The sequence below is a fragment of the Tinamus guttatus genome, unplaced genomic scaffold (genome assembly GCF_059628265.1).
Source record: "Tinamus guttatus ecotype Peru unplaced genomic scaffold, ASM5962826v1 Tinamus_guttatus_pri_ptg000508l, whole genome shotgun sequence".
Classification (NCBI taxonomy): domain Eukaryota; kingdom Metazoa; phylum Chordata; class Aves; order Tinamiformes; family Tinamidae; genus Tinamus; species Tinamus guttatus.
The window spans coordinates 768,963-792,231 of NW_028289042.1; the positions used below are offsets into that span (position 1 = coordinate 768,963).

The 23,269-nt window shown below is 41.4% G+C and overlaps 1 protein-coding gene across 1 annotated transcript; it reads right to left on the reverse strand.

The window, feature by feature from the left end:
- Positions 1-1,489: 1,489 nt before the first annotated feature.
- YWHAQ (tyrosine 3-monooxygenase/tryptophan 5-monooxygenase activation protein theta) lies at positions 1,490-22,120 on the reverse strand. The gene is made up of 6 exons (XM_088533530.1): positions 22,023-22,120; positions 20,665-21,048; positions 6,586-6,709; positions 3,977-4,140; positions 3,561-3,656; positions 1,490-2,563 (listed from the first exon to the last, which is right to left on the reverse strand). Exons 2-6 carry the CDS (start codon positions 20,956-20,958, stop codon positions 2,504-2,506), a joined length of 738 nt encoding a protein of 245 aa, XP_088389656.1. The 5' UTR covers positions 20,959-21,048; positions 22,023-22,120; the 3' UTR covers positions 1,490-2,503.
- Between the last annotated feature and the right edge of the window lie 1,149 nt (positions 22,121-23,269).

Sequence of the window (23,269 nt, forward strand, 5' to 3'; positions counted from 1 at the left end):
TCCTTGCCTCATTCTCTCCTCTTGCACCTTTCTTTCCTCTCTCCAGCCAAAACTACATGCCAAGTAAATACTCTAAAAGTATCTAAGAAAAGATGGTATTGTGTTATTATTAAAATGCCAGATCTATTGTTGCAGTTTCAAGATTATTTTTTTGACAAAATTTAGATGCTCTGAGTAAGAAAGCGATAGTTGGCCCCAGCTGGATATACATTATGCAAGAAAATACCAGACAGTGTTCAGGAAATTAAGCTATTATCTAGATACAGGGCACGGACACTGTTCTGGTTGTGAAAACTGACAACAACTCTCTCATGCTAAAGGAAGGAAACAATAAATGTCAGTGGACGATGTGGTGCACACTAAGAAAGCATTATGGAAGAGAACAAAACGCAACTCAAAAGTGAGGAGATAAAGCCAACTCCTAGCGTGCCAGCACCAAAGCATCAACTGAGAATGAAAGCACTCAGGAGCTGAACACCATTATGAAACACATTAATGAATAATCAATAGGAAATGCACGGGGGAAGGAGAAGAAATTACGAAACCAAAACACCATTTAAGAAGCATATGAGTTTATGTAGAATCCTGCCACACAGTATTTTGACAGCATTTCAAAGTGACTGCATGAAGAGAATGGAAGTGATACAATTATTTTTGTTTTTTAAACAGTAATGCATGTCAATTGAAGCATATTTTCCAAACAGTTTTATTGTAGGAATACTCATTGTGCATACTCTTAAAGAATGAAGAGAAAAGCATACTGATCTAGGTGGAAGATGTACCATCAGAAGTCTACAAGGACTAGCAATATGTCCCTTTTCATAACGTCATATCCTGTCTAGCCAGGACACTAATAGGAGTTAAATATTTTCAAAACCCACCAACATGGGGAACTAAGAGGTAGAGGTTTAGGGGAAAAAAAAAAAAAAAAAAAAAACACTTAAATGATCTAGGAGGAAAAATGCAGAGTAACTTATTATTACAAAAAAAGCGCTCAAAAATCAGGGAGACAGTTACACTAGAAGCAGTCTATGAACGACAGAAAGCAGACTAGGATGCAGCAGCACAGACTAATGTTCTAGAGCAGAAAATTCCTCTGCATTTCTAAAAATGTATCTGGAATACTGTAAAAAAAAATGATGCCCATTGGTGAAAAAATACACGTGAGTAGATCAAAGAATTTCACAATATTACATAAAATGCATAATTTAGGTTGGGAAGATTTGCAAGCTGTGGAGAAATTAGCTATTTTTTCTTAGCTTGTTAGTAAGAGGAAGGTACTAGCTCAAGTAAATTTAGTTACTGAGAAGTCCACATGTCAGGTTACACTACAAAGTTATCCATGATATTTGCACATTACTTAATGCAAATTGAGTTCATTTAAGAGCAGACTTTAAAGCGTGCATTAAATTTGAGCAAGACACTTCTAGCACAAGATTAAGTTTAGCCCCTGAACAACTGCATGGAATTGTTACAAGTCAACAGTAAGTGGTTTATAAAATGTAATTTTATTTGATGTTACTTTGCTGTTACAGAGGGCATAACATTTTCACAAGGCTTTTTTGGGACTACAATCAATGATTAGCAACACACAATAGTGGTCCAAACTCTCTAAATAACAATCACTGGACAAACTTGACACCTTCTCACATGTGCACAAACCTGCATGGAAAAGTACTAAATTTTATACTTGGACATGTGAACTTCAATTGGTTTTCCCATTCCAGTGTATTAAGGAATGACATGCACTTTAGTCTGCCAAAAAGCACTGCCTGTACCCCGGCAGTAACATGCTGCTTCTAATACATAGTAAAGTGAATACCAGAACTACAAAGGCAGGAGTGTAAGTGAACTTTTATTGGGAAGGGATATCAACTTAAACAGCAGCAACTGAAGAGTAGGAGTAGCCCCTGTTTTCAAACACACAAGCTCCTGTATTACGCCATACAGGACGCAACTCAATTTGTAAATTTTCAAACTAGAAATGCTAAACTTTATCTGGCCCAATACTTCCATATCCCTACTGAAAAGAATACACAGTATCATGTGAAAGTCAATAATGGAAAGGAAACCCTGCAGAGGAAGGAGGGAATGTGGAGAATTAAAAGCTATGTGGAACACTCTTTAGTTGCAAGTAACTACATTTTCATATCTTTACTGTAATACAAACACAGTCAACTGGCAGGAACTGGTTCAGATTTGTTTTTAAATACCAGGTACACTTTAGTCCGCTACATAAGTGTTTGGAAGTTACTTATGTTTATATGAAATGAAGCTATTAATACTTTTCTACAGCAGTAACCGCACACCAGGAAGGCCAGGACAAACACAAATCAAGGAATGGAGTTTTCCCAAAGCTGCAGTGTGAAAAGACTATAAATTGATTTCCGTACACATAGATGGGTTTTCTTTGCTATAGGAAATCCAAGTGGAGCTATAAGGAATGGAGACGTGTAAAAAGGTTTCTTGAGAAGGAAAGGGAGAATGACACCCTGTGTGCAGTTTAGTTTTCTGCACCTTCTGCAGCATCACATTCTTCTCCTGCACTGTCTGATGTCCATAACTAGAAAGAAAAGAAAAACAGTGTCAACATTGACAAGTGCTTCTTTGCTTCCTAAGAGGGAAGGCTACTGATTGTAAAGTAGATGCATGGAGCAATAAAAACCACTGGTGCCCTGGAGCTGTCCCACCCTGGTGCTTGCAGCTAGAAATACTTCCTCACGCCTATGGGCACAGCAGGCAGGTTTTACACAAGTCCAGACTTCTGTGCTTAATAGTCAGCTATTTCACTGATAAACAATCATTCAACAAGCCTGACAGCTTCATGAATAACAGGAATCTTAAAAGCAAAGGTCTGGATCCTAAGAGTAAAGATTACCACCTTGGTTATTTAAGCTATAGCGTTAATAAAGGCATGTGTACTAAAGAGGTATGCAAAATCAAGAATACTGTTCTAATTAAATGCAAGGAATATTCATATTTGAGATATTCCGTGCAAATAGAATTAGTAGTCCCGTTAGACCCTTCTTTCAAAACAATTAATTGTTGTGATACACACTCACATGGCAGCTCATTGTATCTAACTGCAACTATAATGCATTGAAACTCCATGCGCACATGCGTGTGCTTGTGCTTTTATTCCCAAAGGAAAGCGAGTTGCGCTGGATAAACAAAGATACTTTGTCTTTGATGAAATAAACAACATTTTAGTTGGGATTCCTGACAGAATATGGGCTACTATTTGCAAGCTCCTTGCCTTCCCTTGCATGTAAGATTAACTGAATGCACCTTCTCCAGCTTTACTTTAAGGCCAGCAAGTAAGACCGAATATTAACTACCCAAGATGTTATTCTAGATTACACAGCTTGAAGTTGCTGAAGACCACGTTCAACCTCAGTCATGAAAATATTAAACTTCCCCCCCGCCAAAGTCACAGCAGGGCAAGCAGCCCTAATCCACACTACCTTTTGTGTTAGAGTGAAATAATGTGTTTCATTTCATCACAAATTTGGTGGTTACAGACATGCAGCTAAATAACATAAATAAAGAAACCAACTTACTGTTAAGTTGTCTCTAAGCAACTGCATGATGAGAGTACTGTCTTTGTATGAGTCTTCGTTCAGTGTATCAAGTTCTGCGATAGCCTCATCAAATGCCTAAAATAATTAAGCCACCTTTAGTCTATCAAGCAATCATTAAGCAACAGGAGTTAGCATTAGCTGTATGGGCAGCTTTAAGCAAAACAAAACAGCAATATAAGAAGTCAATGACTAAACTGCTCTACTCAAAAGAAAGAGTTGCTGAGAATTTAAGCCACACTGTAAATACAGCCTACTTGCGTCCCCTATTTACACTGGGAACTTGGAAGACAAATACATGAAGTACAATATTCCTGTACAAACTTTGGAAAATAATCAGATAAAAGTAAAAACTCTTCTAATGTCCCTACAGACATATAGAAGAAAACATAACTTACTGTCTTTGCCAGTGTGCAGGCAAGCTCCGGGTTGTTGAGAATCTCATAGTAAAATACAGAGAAGTTAAGAGCTAGACCCAAGCGAATTGGATGCGTTGGCTGCATCTCCTTCTTGCTGATATCGAATGCCTCCTGATAAGCTCCCTGTGAGTTTTCTATTGTTTCTGTTAGGAATGAGAAGTGTTTCAATGTTAGGCAGGGTTATTTTATTTAGGACTGAAATATCTCCCTAACAGGGGGCTGAGCAGTCTGCTATTTAAGCCTGCCCTTAGCAAAACACTGCACAATTATAATCTCAAACCAAATTTAAATAGGGCTGCTACACTGGGGGGCAGCCGAGCTACTGCAAACAAAGGTATTCAGATGACACAATGATAAGGGCAGGAAAGTTAATAAAAGCAAATACCAAGGTTGACTCTACAGTGTTGGTTTAGCCTCTGAACATACGCCCTTTGTTACAGCACAGTCTGGATTTGCAAGAGGCCCTGGAAGTCCTGCTGCAGGCCCTGCAGAGGCTGGGCCTGCTTGGGGTTGGATCAGGCCTGAGTGGTCGGTTAAGGTGGCTGCTGTCCCCCTTCCTCTCTTTGTGAGGAAGCCTGGCAGGCACATCCTGGTGTTCCTAAAAACTACAGGTGTACTTGTATGGAGAAGCAGGATTAAACCAGACAAGGTCCTGCACCTATTACTTGGGACCAAACGACATGATCACAGAGAAAAAGCAGCTACCAGGCCAAAGCAGACACTGAGAGCACTAAATGCAGTCTCAGATTCCCCTCCCAAAGACAACCACGGGGCATGCTGAAGCACAGGGGACTGCACAGAAAGGGAGTCTGTTTCTAAAGCTCAGAAATGCACTTCTTTTCTGAGGGAACTAATACTGTAATAGCTCTAGAAGATGCCAGAAAAGCAGAAGTTGGTAAACAACTCCATAATGCACCACAGTCCTCCACTGTAGCCTGCAGCCTTTCAATATTTACTGTGTAATGAGTGCTAAGGGACTGTTCTTATCTTGTCAAAATGGTTAAAAAAAGACAAAGCTAGGAAAAGTAGTTATTTGAAGCAGAGAAAACATCCAAGTGCTTAAGTGTGGGAGATCAGAAAAACTTGTTTATCTCAGTCTATGAAAACTGAATGACAATCAGCTCTAGGATCAGAAACACACATGAAAAAAGGAGGCTTAGAAAACATACACAGTACTTCCACGCTTACAGAAATTCCCAAAGAATTCAGGGGAGAGTTGTTTATATACTTCTGTAATTATCTTATTATACTCTTGGCACTGATGTGACAATAATCTTGTGGAAGAGTTAACATAACAGCAAAAAAAAAAAAAAAAAAAAAAAAATCTTAATACATTCACAGAAGGAGACTGAAAGCTGCAACAATAATCCTGAACTAAGGATTTCCAATTCAGAGTGCCTCATCTTTGGGCTGTGATATTCTTTTATATCCCCCCCCACCCCCCAAAAGACCCTACGCACGTTTATGTGCATTACATCTATAGGTATTATTGTAAGCCTTTAAAAATGTTACCACTGGAACCTTTAACAGCCCATAAAATGATCATCTGCCTCAGCACAGAGAAGTGTCTGTATGGTGATACACAAGTCTTCGATGGAAAGCACCAGAATCCCCTAATAAGGTTATCAATTAGTCCTTGTAAAGCAATAAGCACCCGCACCACTTTAAGCACAGTCTTCTCAGCCAAGTTAAGCAGACATTGCTTTGTTTAGCCAAGCCCACAAAGCTGTAACTGTAACTTGAGACAAAAAACTGACTCGGAATGAGCCAAACCAAGTTGTTCAACTGTTGCTGTCATCTAAATCAGGGCAGGGGTTAAGAATTTCTGAATGCAACTCAGAGACCTGCCAGATCTAACAGCAACACAGCATCACTCCAAGAGTAAAATTGAATTTTCTAAATAGAAAGGTATCAATAGCTTACACCACACCAAAACTTTAATGTCACAACAGTGTCTGGGCACACTGCAAGACTGTTCCAGTGCTTGAATCAGTAGATCTCTGAGCAGAGGATTAGATGCCTCCCTGGAAGAGCTCAGCTGAAGTACTCACAAGCACCTAAGCACATGTTCTAACTCTTTGAATGGCCAGGATCAACCAGCCATAAAACTTTCCAAGCCTTGTCTGTGGGGTCCAGAAGGGCAATCAGCATGAACAATTTTACAATAAAGCTCACTGGCAGTGTAAGCAATTAATAACTTATTTATAATCTTTCTCCATCAGCTACAGTGAAGTCTGTTTCCCAATTGAATGGCTGAAACTTCCTCCATGCGTGAGTCCTATCAACCTATAAAAGTGTTGGAGATATAATTCTGTAGTACAATAGGTTTTATTAAGGAAGAAAAAATGTAGGAAAACAGCAGCGCAAATTGCCCTGCACAAGCTGCTTTAGGTGTGCTCAGAATTTTATACTTTGTCTGTACGAACATTGGAGATTTCAAATCTGGAAATGATCTCTCCCACACAGTTATTTTCACATCAACTCAAAGTAAGATATTGGCACATACACTTCATTTGCTGAATCCTCTCCCATGTCTCAAAGCTCGAATCTATTAACTATCCTAAACCTGAAGATCTCAAGTGACTTACGTTTTCTGTCATCACCACAGGCAACTTCTGCAAGGTATCGGAAATAGTCTCCCTTCATCTTCAGGTAGAAGACCTTGCTCTCTGGATTAGTTGCATTAGCTATTAAATATTTGTCCAACAGCTCCTGAAACATTGAAAAAAAAAAGCCATCAGCTCCACATAAAACATTGCAAAGTTCAATCTACTTTTTCTTCTTTTCTCCTGACAGTTTTGGTAGACTCAAATGCTTGCTACTAGTTAAGAAGAGGCATTTTAGATGGATGCCTACTCATTTAACCTGAACTATGGGAAGATACAATGCTGGAGACTACATCAAGATGTGATCTCTAATCGATTCAATCAGCCATACAATCAGACCACAAAAAAGTGGCACAGAAAGCTCACTAGCACACACTAGCTTCAGGACCAAGTTTTGTTGTTGAGTAAGCACTTGTCATTTTAAAAACAGTTTTAAAAAAGTAATTTAACTGGAAAAGTAATAGCAGAGCTAATAAAAATAGTATTTTTTTCTCACTTTGTGCACACATGTATAAAAGGAAAAGCAAGTATCACTGGCATTCCTTAGACTTATGAGAAAACCCCTACCCTACTTGCTAGAGATAGGCAAGAATTTAAGACTAATCTGTAACCAGAAATCCCATTCCACCCTTAGCCTCTTCTGCCTTTACCAAGTTTTTGTAAAAGACGATTTTTTTCCCCCAGGACCTTCAGAGAACTGAAGATAAAGGCAATTTCTAGCTAACCTCCCTATCCCTTATCCCATGCCCTAGTGGTTTTTCCTAACTCCCCAACTCCGTATCTCCCAAAGGAGAAATATGCTCTGCAACTTAAATAAGATAAAAAGTAGACTGCAATCTGCTCAAGGAAGCCCTGCAATACCCCCAGCAACTTTACACTATGAATTTAAACAATACAGATCTGTATTCAGTTACTTGGAAAACAAACAGGTCACCAAAATAGAAGAAAGTTTCCAATTCTTGCAAACTGCAGCTATTTCAGTAAAGCTTTTACTGAAAGAATACATAGCCAAATTTATGAAGCAGTTACAAAGGAAACATTTAACCTGAAGAAACTGAAAGCTTTCCTCTCAACCTTCATTATTTTAATTAATGACTATAGCACCATAATCAAACCAGGTGATTTTTAAAAGTTTATTCATTTATTTTTACACAAATAAACCTCCCATTTCCAGTGCCAGTACTGCCATGTCATTATTACCTCCTCTAAGAATTGACTGTAACAGAAAAATCAACCCAACTTAACGATCTTTTTTGCTTCCAAGAAAAATTTTGAGGTGTTGGTAAATATTTTAAACTGCTGCTTGTAGTGGGATGCTTGCAGTATGGTGAAAAAAAACCTTTTTGCTTCTGTACAACATGCTTAGTATGGAGGTAATATTGCAGAGAGTATGACACGCATCCCTTCAATGATTCCCCCCCAAACCAATGCCAGAGCATTAAGAAAGTGTGAAGTTACAGCAGCTTTTGCTGAAGTCTTGCAGAAACCAGAGGGAGGATAAAATGAAACCAAACCTGAAATAACCTTTCACTGACCAAAGCAGAAACAGACATTCCTCCGAGTTGCTGCGGTGCAAGGCAAACACTGCCAAGAACTAGTCACCAAACTAGAACTAGACACTAGACTAGGCATGGCCTAGGAATAAACGGTCAGCTTAGCACAATGAAGCATGAGAGGGTTTGGGCAAATGTACTGAAAAGCACACCTGGCTGGTGTTACAGAAGCAGCAGCAAAAATAAGAGATATGTTTTAAAACAGAAATTAAGATGCAGTAGGCAGCCGGGTAATAAAACCCCATATGAGCACTCAGTTTTGCATGAGTCACTTGCCCTGTTCAAATGAGTTATTCCCCACCCTACAGGTTTCTGCAGGGAGAGAAGCTTCCTGCTTGGCTCTGCCCGAGCGTTTGAGGAGGCTTTTCTCCACCAAGGCAGAGAGCAACGCAAGCCACCAAAGCACAAAACTACAGAAACAATTTCAAAGTCTGAGGCGACAGTGCAGTTCCCTCAAGTTTAAGACAGATATTTGTTTTCAAGAGAAATACTTCTCAGAATCAAGGGAGTGGAAGCTTAATACACTAATATTTAGCAAGGTTCCTGAAATCAGTCATGATCAGACTCACTTGGACAAGTTGAGCTGTGCAGGCAGCAGCTCCTCTCTGTTACATCTCCCCTGGGGGCTCTTAATCCTTACTGCACTGTCCAGAAACACAACTGCACCCCGGACCATGATGGGAGAACATCCCTGCTCTGGGTTTTACATATGTGGTTTTGATTATTTAAGGGCCATAAATGCAATACGATTTCTTGTTTATGAATCACACAGAACAGAATACAAGCATATTTGGACTAAAGCTAACTAATAATCTATCCATACACTACATTTCAAATCTATAAGATATTTGATATGCTTAGTGAGTCATTCATCTCAAGACATCATCATTTCTTGGAATGTATCTCACCCTCCTTCTAACAGGAGGCAAATATTGATGAGGCAATGGGAGCAAACATGCACAATAAGCTAAATTTATTTTACACTTTTGTATATCAATAGGAGCCAAGAAAACTCAAAATTTCCTACAGATGCTCTCTAGCTTTCCCTACATAGACTTGCCTATCTTTACATCAGACAATAATCAGTCATGATTCTCCATGTTGAATATCAGTTTAAAATAAGTAAAATACAGACAGTGTGAACAAGGAAGGAGGCTTCATCCATCTCAAAATTAATTCACAATAAAATTTATATCATGAGTCAGCCATTGCTATAGGTACAATTCTCTGACAAGGACGACTGTCAAACTACTTTCACATCAAGCAAACACTCATTGCCTCTTCTGTCAGAAAAAGTTATGCAGCAAAACACAGTTGCCACCATCATTAGGAACTGCTATTAATCTTAGCACCTTCTAAAGCAAGGTCTTAAAAACTAGCAATTAGGTGCTCTACAAAGGGAAATAAGCACTATTTTCCCTGAAAAAAAAAAAAAAAAAACACACACACAAGAAACATCTGAGTGATTTGTGGCTCGTTTGTTCTGTTGTTGAGTCACTGTCAAAACGAAGAACAAAATTAGAAAAACAAGACTAAATTTTGTTCTCAAACTAGATCTCATGTTCTGGTACAATTACATTAAAAGATGCTTGCACTGTTTTTGTTTTTTTTTTTTTTTCCCCCCCTCTGGTTTTGTTTTGTTTTCAAGATATGTCAGCAAGAAAAGGCTACTGGCCCTGGAAGAGACCTACAGCTGCCTACAGGCGCCACTGGGAGACGGCTTGGAGTCTGGCAACAATCCACTTCTTCCCCCATTAAAACTGAGATTTATTGTTTTTCTTCATTGGCTGACTTATTCCTTTACATGCCAAGAGAAAACTACATTTCAATTGCACTTTTGGATCTTTTACAGTTCACTTTTCACTCTCCCAAATGAGAAACTGTCCATCCTTCATATCTGTTTCCCTCTGCTTAGGTAGTAACAACGGTTAAATGTGCTATCGTAGTATCAAACCACGGGAATTATACTGTTCCTGACTTGGGTTAAGTCATCAGGTCTCGCCACTTGCCCCTATTATTTCAGCTTCATGACAAACAAGCCCTGAAGGAGCAGAGCAGCTGTATCATATACAGACAAGAAAGCTCCCTGAAGACATGTGTCTCCTCATAGCGATTTGCTGTGTACCCTGCCTTCCCTTACACACTCAGGCTTCGTTAGTTGCTTCATTACAGTTTCATCTTCTAAAGATTGTCATTTGAAAAGCAAACAACAAAAATATATCTAGCATCTATTTAAAAGATAAGCCTGATGAGAGGTCAAGTTCAACCATAACATAAATTAAATAGGTCCATCCAATTTAACAACTTGGTAGGTTCAAATAGCAGAAAAAAACACCACTGATTTATTTGTGCAGTTCTCTCCTACCAAAGATAAAGCTACAAAGAACATTGACACCAAAAATACATACATTTTCTTGAGTACTTATTGAACTGTGAGTTACCTTCTGCACTTGCAGCATCCAGAACTGACCTTCACTAAGAAAACAGACCTATCAATATCATCTATACATATTTTCCAATACTGTTAGCTAACAGCTATGTTTCACATGTGAAAGTTCAACACCAGAGGAGGAACCAAAATCAGGTCACCTACACAAATTATCTACTGACCAAATAGTTTAAGGTCAAGTTTTAAGAGCACGTTAAAGATAATCATGCGCCTAAGTACTGCCAGAAAGAGTTCTCAATGTGGTAACCAGAGTTCTCAATTCAATCATATTTACAATACCTGCCCCTACAACATGCTTGGCTCTTAAATTTATTTATTTTTATGCTAATCAAAGACTGATCTAAATTGTCATCCATCAATGCACACACACACACACACACAAAAACTACTTCCAAAAGCTTCTTAAGCTACTGTATGAACTTTAGCAAGAAGGAGCATGCTGGTGTTCAGAATCCCTAGTACAGAAGCATTGTGAATAAAGTTCAGATAAATTAGAGCTTGCTTTTTCAAGGCAGCCTGCCTTAGCAGTATTCTCGAGTATTAAGGCCATGTCTCTTGTTTCAATCTAAGCAGCTCAAATTGCTTAGTTTGCCCTCCTCTCTCCCCAGTTACCTGGGCATTTGATTTAACATGTTACTCTAAGAGAGTGGGAAGCAACTTGTATTTGCAAGCTTTAGAAACTTAAGACAAAAACACAAAATGGTTGAGGTTGGAAGGGACCTCTAGAGATCATCTAGTCCAACCCCCCTGCTCCAGCAGGGACACCTAGAGCACGTGGCACAGGACTGCATCCAGGCGGGTTTGGAAGATCTCCAGAGAAGGAGACTCCACAACCTCTCTGGGCAGCCTGTTCCAGGGCTCTGTCACCCTCACAGGAAAGAAGATCTTCCTCACATGGAGGTGGAACTTCCTGTGTTTCAGCTTGCACCCATTACCCCTTGTCCTGCCACTGGCCACCACCGGGAAGAGTTTGGCCCCATTCTGCCTACATTCTCTCCTCATACATACTTATACATATTGATCAGATCTCCTCTCAATCTTCTCTTCCTGTCAGACTTTCACTAACATAACACATTAAAAGTACCTTCAGGGAGGAAAAAACACACACTTTTTTTGAAACAAGAAGCAACTAATCATTTTACTATTCAAAACTTGGTAGCATTCTCTTCCAGTCATGATGGAAAAGTTCAGAACTAGAAGACCAACTTGGACCAACTTTAAATCAAATGCTCCGGTTCTTGTTTGCTCAAATGCTTGCTATACCTGCAACAAAAGTGATTTTCACAAATCAGAGTAATAAACTGATTTTGTCTGTTTCCTAAGCGTTCCTGTCCATCCTGACATTGAATGACCTGCATGTTGAACTTGAGCTTTTTTCCTTTTTAATGAAGTTTATTGAAGCTAGCCTCCAGAACAGATGTTAAACGGGTGACTGCAGGTAACTGATGCCTGCCATACTTGCCTGTAAGAGCCTACTTCTGGGCTAAACCTCGCAAAGTCAAATGGTCACATGCAAGTGAAGAAACTATTTTGAAATAAACCTATTTTTGAGACAAGGTTCTTTAAAAATAACACACAAAAAGTACATGTTGACACCATTTTTTTTTTTTTTAGAAAGTTAATTGACCACTCTGAATGCAAATTCAATGTCACATTCGGTCTCATCTAGAAAAAAAGCAATTTACCATTTCATCTTGGCTTTCACAGACATATTATGAACAGAGCATAGAAGATTTGCACAATCCAAGCCAGGCTGAATTTTTGTAGTTTTGCACAATATTCAGAATTTTCTCTTCTAGGGAGGGAGGGACAGTGTGAGTGTCTTCAATCTCAGGTATTTCAGAAGACTTATCCAGCTCCAATATTGAGAAGATTTGTTGCAAGCAGCATGCAAACTGTTTTCCATCAACCACAGTCAAAAACTAAAGCCAAAAAAGGTGGTGAAACAGCTCAGACCAGTGCACTCCCTTAGTATCACTGTTAATTGTGATTTTAAACAGCCTTAATGAATAGCTTTGCCAAGTTGTTTGACAGCACAGGTGATGATGCCTTTCAAAAATGCTTGTACTGACAAATGCTGGCCTGTTTAAGCCATCTAATATATTGCTATCAAGACTTTTTGACTATTTCAAGTTGAAATTAGTCATTCCAAACCCCACAAGTATGACTCACTGCAACCTAGGCGTGTTTTAACATTCAGCAGTTGTTTTCTTGACAGGAAAGGGAGAGTCTCTGCAGCAAGAGTAAGATCACTTTACATTCAATAATGTAACTCAGCAGAGGTATGCTCTTCATGCTTCATGAACCAAGTTCTGTACATCAACTCCTTTTGACAGGACAATAAATTCCTAATCTTGAAACAGCTCACAAAACATTAGTATTTCAGTTAATATATTGGGCAAAATAAATATCCATCTTTCCAATAACGGTAAGGCCTCACAGTAGCATTAAATGACCTGATAAAGCACAGACCAACATACCTGGCAGACACCAGCATACCTGGCATGGAAAGGAGAAGATGACCTCATTTGTCTTTTTCATTTGGTTCTGAATATTTGTCTACATAGTTTTAAAAAAGCTGGCAGTCGATATTTAGAATTGGCTCCGAATGAAATATCTGGAATCCCATTTAACAGATGCACTGGAAGCTCCAGCTGCACTGTATCTGCCCACACTATTCCCACCTGGGGTTGAGATTAAATTAATGTAGAATTGAGATCCACTGCTTTTATTTCTCTTAAAACAAGAAGTTCAAAAGTTCTGTGGTCCCCAAAGAACTATGTAAGCCAGGAAATTGAAGGGTGTAGAAATGCAATTCTACTTTCTTTAGATTTTCATCAGAAACAAACAACAATGCAGTGAAAGTCAAAGAATTATTCAAGTTTTTAATGGAAGAGGTTTAAAGTTTTCCAATTTGCCCTTGCCAAATTTGAGTCCTCAAAAGACTATCATCCTTTTTTTTCCTCCAAAAAGTGTGTGTGTGTATATATATATATTTTTTTTTTTTTTTTAACTGAAAGAATGGCTGTCCAGAGTCAAAAGTTTTCAGGAGAATTATTCTTGTTACTAGACATATTTATCTCAAATAGATTCCAACATTCTTCCATGGTCATATTTTCCATATTTTTTGATTCCTTAAAATACTTGAAACACTTCTGCCTCTAGCGAATACATATTGTTGACAACAAATCCTTCTCTTCGGAATCCCGATATGTCTAGAAGTTTCTCCCCCCTGCATTGTTCTCCATCTGTGATCTTCCATAGTGTGATAGAAACAACCAAAAATATCTATTTGAATTTTAAAATACTTCTGTATTTTATACTTATATCACTGCACTTGAAGTGAAACACAGTATATGGGAACTCCATGGATTGAAGGTGTTTTTAAAAAGATACTTCTACAAATGCAGCCCTTTATGCTAACAAATGAACTAGGTAGGGTACCTGCCTAGAAGTTTACTTGCTTTAGTCTGCTCTCCCTTTGGGAAACACACATTACCTATCTGCTGCCATAAAAATCCGGAAGAATTGTGAACTTTAGATGTACTTCCCCCTTCAAGTCACACAGAGCAGCTGTTGGAGTCAAAAGTTTTGAAAGAGCCTTTTTTATTGTTCAATTTCATGTTAATTTGAAGGAAATCCCAAAACACATTATTTCATTCAGTATTTTAAGTGTAGCCGTAATTTATTACTCCCTAAACCAAAGAAGTCTTTGCTATAAAGATTAATATTTAAAATCACAAAAACTAAAAAACAATTTCTCACAGCAAGTGAACCTTGATCTTGCTAAGGCTATGTCTACATACGCCCACTTACAACAGGCCGTGTATAAGAATTCTGTTCTCATGTGGAATGCCTTTTGCAGAATTTCTTGAAGAAAGTTTTTAGCCAGGAAAATTGAAGGTATGTAGTATACTGTATGTACTATACTTACTGTATGTAGTATACTTAAAATAATGTCACAGCTAATTGAGATTTTTTATGTTTATAGTCTAACGTAACTGCTATAGCCAACTGTTTCAGAAGTACAAATTAAAGGTCAGAATAAAGATTGCTGGATCAAGAAATAAACACAAATAAATATAAGAGGCTGATAAATCCAATACATCTTCCTTTAATAAATTAAGAGAAAGGCACAAGTGACATCACAGCTAGTTCAGGACTTTAGAGTTCATTGTTTTATATATCTAAAATTCTGGTGGAAAGCAGTATATAAAACCAAGCATTTACAGTAAATTATTTTTAGTAACTTATATGGCTACATGCCCAGTTCACAGGTAATTTGCTAGTCCATTCTAAACATCTGAATAACAACTCAAGCTGGTAGTCACTGGTGGGCTGAAATAGAGTCCTCACCTCCTAGGATACAGGCAGGGTGAAAGAGAAACTGAAAACATCTGACCAATGAACTCAGCTACAAAAAACAAACAAACAAACAAACAAAAAAACACCCACCAACCACGCACACAAAAACCCCACAACCCCCCCCCCCACAAACATACTGTTTATGAATACTCTTATTTATCTTACCTAGTAAGTCCCTGATAAAATTAACTTCAAATTTGCTGCTAAGCACAAAAGCACTTAAACACATAAATTACCATTACCATCTGGGACAGCAGGCCCATCATTCTCAAAGACCATGTATTCAACTAAGGGAAAGGATTTAAAAAAAAAAAAAAAAACACTAGAACAAACATCCCCACTTAGCAAACATTACAGAGAAAGAGCATCCATGCAACACCCTCTCCTCCCCCATACCTTCCTCTGAAAAAGAAGGTATTTCCCAATAACAAAAGGGAATACCATGCTTTTGTTCTCATGTAGAAATTGCAACAACCCATCATTTTAATATGTCAATTCTAATGTCTTCTCTTCACACAGAAATCAACTGCTAGCAACCTTCACAGCTCTAGTGTATCCCCTCCTCTTCAAGTTCTATTTCTTTAATATGTAGCATCTACTTTACACTTCAAAAAGGAATCTATTGTATCAGTACCTAATTCAGGAAAAAAAAAAAAAGCCTTCAAAGCAACCATCCAAGCAGGTAAGCTCAATAGACTTACAAGATCTATTAACATTTTTCTGCATAAACAGTAAAACAGAGTTTGAGCTTTCATTGCCCAGTACTAACTGCTGAGTGTATCCTGCTTTCTTAAAGCCACCAAAACAGGAAGTTTCCTCTCAAAAATTTAATTCTAGATGCAAAAGTGAACTGAGCTATAGTACCAAGTTTTAACAGCCTTGCCTACAACCACGCTGGTTCATCTGTATTTTAATCTCATTAGAAAAATGGATTTGACATTGCAATGAGGTTTTGGCTATACAACTGTTCTCCACCTACACCAGTGCTACTCTTTCCTACCTGTGGTCACTGCACGGCCTGCTTTGCAGGGGGGTGCTCGCAATCAGGACAGATTTTTAAGAGAGGTGCTCAGAGCTATGACTTTGCAAAAGTGGAATCTTTTGGTGACCATCTCTTAAGACAAGCCATTTTCTGCTTTTCACAAAGCAGCTGTTTTCTGCTTCACCTTTAGCTTAGATTCAAACATCCATGCACATGAAATCAATAAAACTAACCTCACTCTAGTAGCCTCTGAAAAAAGAAAATGACACCACGCAAAAATATTGCAAAGAGAAGACTTCAGAACACAAGACAGAATAGCTTGTGTTGATTTTTTCCTGTGTCTTCCACTAGGCTAGCTTATACGTTTTAGAAACTCAGTATCCAGTCATGCAATTTGGGAGTCTGCAAATTGATGGCTATGTTTGATGGAGGCCTCAGCTACCATAAAGAATTCCTTGGATTATTTTCAGTTGGACTCTGACAACTTTCAACCTCTGCTAGAACCCCAGTGTATTAGGCTTTGTTTCTGCAAGTATCAGTCCTTTTTTAGAAATGGATTCAGTTTTCCTTGCAGAAGAGGACAGCACTCTAGCATCAATCATCTAGTTTTATTCTAGTCTGTCATCTGTCGTTTTGTCTCCATCGAAGATAAGGAGGCCACAGGAACAATTTCTTATTTTTCTGATTCTGCCTAGTAAACCTCAACTTGGCCATAATTAAATACTGGTAAAACGTAAGCTTCTAATGAAAGCAAAAAGAAAAAAGGGTCAACAAACAGAAAACCCCAGCTGTAACAGCACACTCTAATATGAATAAGCTAATCTTAAAATACATTTGAAACTAAAAATCACTTTCTAACCTTAATAGAAAGAATTTACTTTTAAATTTCACAATACTTATCAGCTTTTCCCTCCACACACATCACCCTCTCAACAAAGATAATTATTCCAAATTAAAATGTTCATTTAACATCCACTCTGCAATTCTGGATCTTCCAAGAAGTTATGCTTTGCAATGAAGCTATGAACTCGTGCCATTCAAAAAAAGAAAAAAAAAATAGAAAAAGAGAAGAAAAGAGTTTCCAGTGCATTTTTTCTAATGATTAACTTAGAAGCTAGATCTGGAAAACAGGTAAAATCAGAAATGGACATAAGAGATTTTTATCTTTATTTCTGTTTACATTTATTGTTTCTTAATTTCAAAGCAGAAGTAGCAACAGTATTGCCACCTTGAGACTGAAGGAAGATGGAAGGGCAAGCGGAAAGGGAAGCTGGCAAGAGCAAGGCACTTAGACTCTTTCAACAACTAACACTGCAATCTCACAAAAGATCAAACATTTACAAGCATCCTCTCACAGTAAAAAATGAAATAAGATATCTCTTACAGGTCAAGGCTATTTTATTGCAGAGATTGGCATCACAGGGTGCCCCCCAAAAAAAAAAAGGCAGTATTATCATCAGTCCCTTAAAGTTCACAATGCCTTTGCTCATTTTTTAGAAATCCTTGTGAATTTGGGCCTGACAGTACAACATCCTCTACAAACATTTCTACATTGCAAAAACAGATGGCCGGACAGCTCAAAAACCCAATATGCGTAACTCTTCTGTGAAGGTAAGTTAAATACAAATTAAAATAATCTTCTAAAATTTGGCTAAAGACCATAAGTAATCATCAAGATGTGGTTGTTTTCAAGCATTAACCACTGCAGTCAGAGCATCTTCCTCAAGCTGTACACTATAAACTAGTAGGCATCAAATCTTGTCTCTATTGCTTTATTCAACCTAGAGCTCTAGACAGAGCTCAACATTGGGCCTAGCATCTGAGCACATGCCCTGCGCTTCCTAATAAAATGAAAAAAACTTCAAGTCACAGGTGCAGTGAGAAGTGCTTCCAGGCAAGGTTTTGAGGTTTTCTCCTTTTCTGTTACCCTCGTTCTGAGACTTATGTTCTCAAACCAGTTTCATCTGCTGCCCCAGAGAAATTCTGTTTCAAAGAATAGAATTACCTTCTCTGAAGACCTGATGCCACTAAACAAGGTACATATGGCAGCACTAATCTTGTATTGTGTATTCCATATTTAAAGTCATGTACATTGTTTTACCAATGATGTGAAATTCCCTTCTACATTATGTACTAAACCCACCTTTAAATAACTCATATAAGAAACAGGGACTCAGGGCTTAGAGTATATATGAAAAAACCTAGCTCAACTTAGCAAAATAGTTAAGTCACTAGCCTGTTTCTTGGTTCTTGAAACTCCCTTCTCCCTGAATAATCTGGACTGTTCTTCACAACTGAAGATTCAACCTTATTTCTCTACTTTATATTACCAAAGGATTAGTCAATCAATACAGGAATTTTCGTAAAACCTGCTAGTGCGCCTCCCTCAAAATTAGAAATTCATGGCAGCCATGAGTTGTTTGACAAAGTCATGTAATTCCTTCATCAAAGAGCCACTCTCACCTGAAAGACCAGTCATAAAATTAACAATTAAAAAGGCTTCAGATCACATCTACTCCTATCTGCAATTTAGACAATTAAAACAAGTATCTTCATTGCTTGGCAGGAGATCGAATAATATCTTACTGTGACCACCAACAATGTTTGTGCATTAATGAAATAATTAGTAAAAATTATATATATCAAAGCAGGTTATCGCCATAATTTTGAATGTTCACATTTTAGTGGTGATGAAATCTAAGTTCCTTATCAAACCACAGCCTAAAAATAACTTACCTAATTGGTTTGGGGCACACTTTACAAGGGGTGAGGGCAGGGGGGAAAGTAATAGCAGATTCAATTAACCATTAGTGTTTTGTAATGCAGGTAAAAATAAAGGCACCTAGAACAGCAGATATATTTCTTTAAAAAGCTGTGTTGAGCCAGTGATGAAAAACCTTTTTTTAAAAAAAAAAAAAAAAAAAACTGTTAGTAGTATGACTAACAGCAGGCACACTCCACCCAGCACATCCACCCTTGCTAAATCCAAATACTCCAGATGACAAGCAACCTTTCCACTCTACTTGCCAGCAGTTGTTTCAGATTAGCTGCCATCCTAGAATCAAAAAAGCATCTTTGAGATTCAACACCACCAAAAAACTAAAAGCAGTGTCTACAGTATTATATGAAGTTATAATTTCAAGAGCAAGGACTCAAAAACATTTTGTAGCTGAGCTTTGGAAAACTGATCCTTTGCAGTGCCTGCCCATTATGAGTTCCAGTCTCCCTGCTGCTGACTCATGGATCGCAGGAGTGGGAGATGAAGAAAGGAGAATGAAGCCTAATCCAGGACAAGGGAAATTAGGAAGGCTTGCAGCAGACACTGACATCTCTCCCCTCAAAGGGAGGCATATCTTGACCAGGAGGGCACAACAAGAAAGTCATGAAAGTCATTTCTGTCTGCAGGTTACTATTTTGCTATTTCCTGCAATCTTGCAGGGGGGAAACAAAGCAGAGAGGCGCCAAACAGGCATAGCCGAGAGCAGAGCAAAAAGACCAGAACATAGGAAAGAGCTCAGCTAGCACAAGAAAAAGCTTCTATACCTACATAAAGTGTTTGCATTAGGGTTGCTGAACACCTGCTGTCCACCATTTGATACAGCTGGAATAATTTCAATACAGACCTGCATGAAACAGTTTGGGACCTGTATTATTCCATATCAAAGATGTTCACTCTCCTTACGGGAAGAAGAAGCTCCCTGCTACGATCACATACCAATACAAAATTTTGTCTATAACCGACTCTTACAAACTACATTTGGCAGGAAGAAGGTAACTTTAATAAGTGTAACAAAGTTTTATCTGTAGATGAAGATATTAGCTCCCAAACTGAAACAGCAAATGAGGTCAACGTAAGTGACAGCACAAATTACAGGAAAACTCTTGTCATGGGAGAGAAGAATCAGTGCCCTACACAAGTAACATCGTTTACAAAAAAAAATAAAAAAATATAAAAAAGCATTTTTGTATTGTCTAACCTGTATCTGTAACCACAGAAACAGCTTCTTTGAAAGACATGGACTCTTTCCAAGAGAACTCATCAACTCAGCTGATTCATTAAACTGATGAATTCTCAAATAATTTCGAAGCCAAGATAACTCATTTTGACTTTTATAGAAAACAATTCCATATAGCAGCCAATGAGTATTATCAGCACAATCAAGAAATACCCCCTTGCATACAAGTCAGAATCAAGAAGCAAATTCAGTTACTTCCAAACAGGCCAGATTTGAACTCAGGTCTCCTAGCCCAATTCGTAACTCATTTACCTCAAGAAATGAGTACTTCCTTATAGACTTGATTCTTCCTGTTCTTGTTTTGACAATGCTAGACACTAAAGTTAAAAACAAACAAAAAGATGTAATAAGCCACTGAAAAGGACTTGCCATACATTTTTAGTGCATTACACATGCGCAGCTTCTTGCAGCCAGGACTAAGCATGTGGAACAGGGCAACACACATTCAACCCTCTCCACCACAGTGCAGTATTTCACAGTCAATAGCACCTGGAACTCTGCTTATAGAGCAAATTCTTTATTCCTGGGCTCCTCTGCCTACTCAGGTAGGTTATATCAGTCTTTAATCTTTAGCCTCACATTATTCAAGGTCTACCACAACTTCATTGTAAGGATCCACTGAAGAGTCAACTGAAGAGTCAACTTGAACAAGAGAGGAAAAACCAATAAATAAAAGAAAGGAGATCCCTCACTCACCAGCACCGTGGTGCAGATAGACCTGAGCTCAGACTCCACCTTCTCCCGATAGTCCTTGATAAGCTGCATCTTCTTGTCACTGGTGTCCGTCTTCTGCTCAATGCTAGAGATGACCCTCCAGGCAGAGCGCCGCCCCCCCACTACGTTCTTGTAGGCCACCGAGAGCAGGTTGCGCTCCTCGTTGGACAGCTCGGCGCCCTGCTCTGTTACTGCCTTCATGCAGGTGGCCATATCATCATAGCGCTCAGCTTGCTCGGCCAGCTTGGCTTTCTGGATCAACTCGGTTTTATCCATGGTGACTGGCAGAGGGGTGAGAGCGGGACAGGAGCAGAAGCAGGAGGAGCTGGGGATGTCGCACTGTCAGGAGGAGAAGGCCCTCAAAACCTGCCAGAAAGAAGAGGGTAACCATGACTCTTGCACAAGGAGATACAGAATCTGATCCTATGCAGCTCCTCCAAGCTAAAACTGTATTGAGTCTTGCCTCCTTCTGCCCATCTCCAGGAACGTTTCCTGGATCCAAGGACTGGCAGCATCCTGCTCTTCCATGTAGAGCAATGGGGGAGAGGCAGCAGCCTCAAGGGCCCACCCTTGGGGAAATGCCAACCTGGAAAGCGAGCAGGGGACAGCACACTGAGCCCTACCAAAGGGCAGCAGCCTGGAAAGCAGGTGCTGGAAAGAGCTGCCTTTTTGTCCTCACGCCACTTTATTCCCTTGCCCCAAGTGAACATATTAACACACTGCTTAACGAGGGCCTGCAGAAAAGTACCTGGCCACGCCAAGCCCCTCCTCAGCACACGGTGTGCCCTGCAGGTGAGCGCCGATGAAGGACAGGGCGCGCCAGAGAGACAGGGAGCAGCAAATAAATAAACGCGATAAGCTCGCCCCTGGAATACGCCAAGGGAAGGTTTAAAAATAACCCGGGAACCGCGAGGGAGGGCCCGCGCCACGGGACGGGACGGGAAGCGCGGCCGGGAGCCGCGTCGCCCTGCGGCGGAGGGGCCTGGGCGAGGCGCGGGCGCGGCCAGGGCCGCGTCGCCTCCTGGCGGCGGCGGCGGGGCGGACAGAGGGGGCGCCGCGGGGCCCGGGCCGCCCCTTCTCCGGGCGGGCGGCGCGGGCGGGGGGCTCTCGACCGCGGTCCCGGCCAGGGTGGGCGGCTCCGCGCCGCCTCCCCAAGGACGGCGGCGGCGGATGGGGGACAGCGGCGGGTGCGAAATGGCGGCGCGCGCTGGCTGCGCCTCCCGCTCCCCGCGGCGGCTCCACGCCTCGCTCACAAAATGGAGGACGCGGCGGTAGCAGCAGCGACGGCCGCAGCATCGCGGAGCCGCCGCTGCCGCCGGCGGGCGCGGCGCCCCGCTCACCTGAGGGTCGCTGCGCTGGGCCGGGCGGGCCCGCTGGCGCCTCCGGGTCGGCGGCCGCGCGCGGGGCTGTGGCGGAGAGAAAGAGCCGCTCCCGTCTCCAGCGAGAGGCAGCGCTGAAGGGCGTTGGCGCAGGCAAGCCTAGCCGCTGCTCAGCCCGCGCCCACGCGGCCAATCAGAGCGCGCCCTCCGCGCCCGGCACCGCCCCCCGCGCGCCGCGAGAGCCAATCCCAGCGCAGCGCGCCCGCCGCGGGGGCGAGCGCGAGGCTAAGGCGCAAGCTCGGTTGGCCCGTGGGCTGCGGCTGGGGCCACGGGGTTTCCTCCAATTAGATCCAGGGTGAGATGACGTCACTGTCGCCATGGTGATGCTGCTACAACCCCCCCCCCCCCCCTTTCCGCCCCTCTTCCCCCTTCCCGGTTCCAGCTCCCCCCCTGCCCCACCGGGACTCGGTGGCCGCGCGGGGCCGGGGCGACCCCGAGGGGGCGGCGAGGGCGGCCCTGGGGGCGCGAGGGCCGCGGCGGGAGGGAGGAAGGGAGGGAGGGGAGCGGCCGGCGCCGCCGCCGGGTGGGAGGCGCCGCCCGAGGAGGAGCCCGCGAGGGGCCACGGGGCGGGAGGCGCCCGGGGCCGGGGCGGCGCCGAGCGGAGATGGCGCCGCGGGCTGCGGCCTGGGCCCGCCCGCGGGGGCTGCGGCGGGGTCGGGTGCCTCGGCCTCCCCTGGGGACGAGTCTGGGCGGGTCCTGCGGATTCCCAGGTCTGGGTGAAAACCGGGATTTAGGGTAGAAGCCGTTTTTAGGGTGAAAGTCGGATTTTAAAGGTGTAACGTTGCCGTGAGGCCCGGGCAGGGGGAGATGAGCGCCCGGCCTACGCGACAGCCCGCGTGTTGCCTTTTCTCCTTGTCCATGTGAGGTGAATCCTGGGGGTCCGAGATACGATGGGGAGATGAGGCTTCCAGGCAGGTACTTTCATGTAGTGCCTAATAAATGCTCTCCATCCACGAGTTAATGTACATGGGGTAACAGCTGTGCTGTGGATTTTCACAGTGCCACTGGGGTGATCTTTCTTCACGCTTCAGAGTTTTCTGATTTTTTTTTCTAGATTGCTGCTGCCTGAGCATTGGGAAGTGGCAAAGAGATAGCGGCTTTGTGCTGTTTGCCACAACGCTCAGCACGCGAAATCCAGGAGAGGATCAGATACTGCCCGTGAGGCCTGGGGCGAGTTTGGGTTCGCAGCCACCGGGGGCAGAGCCACC

Excerpts from the sequence above, each read along its gene's own strand:
- YWHAQ (XM_088533530.1), bottom strand. The coding sequence starts at position 20,958 with ATGGATAAAACCGAGTTGATCCAGAAAGCCAAGCTGGCCGAGCAAGCT. Across the intron at positions 3,657-3,976 it reads CCTGCACACTGGCAAAGACA|GCATTTGATGAGGCTATCGC; the intron begins GTAAGTTATGTT and ends TAATTATTTTAG. Across the intron at positions 2,564-3,560 it reads TGCTTAGAGACAACTTAACA|TTATGGACATCAGACAGTGC; the intron begins GTAAGTTGGTTT and ends TTTTCTTTCTAG.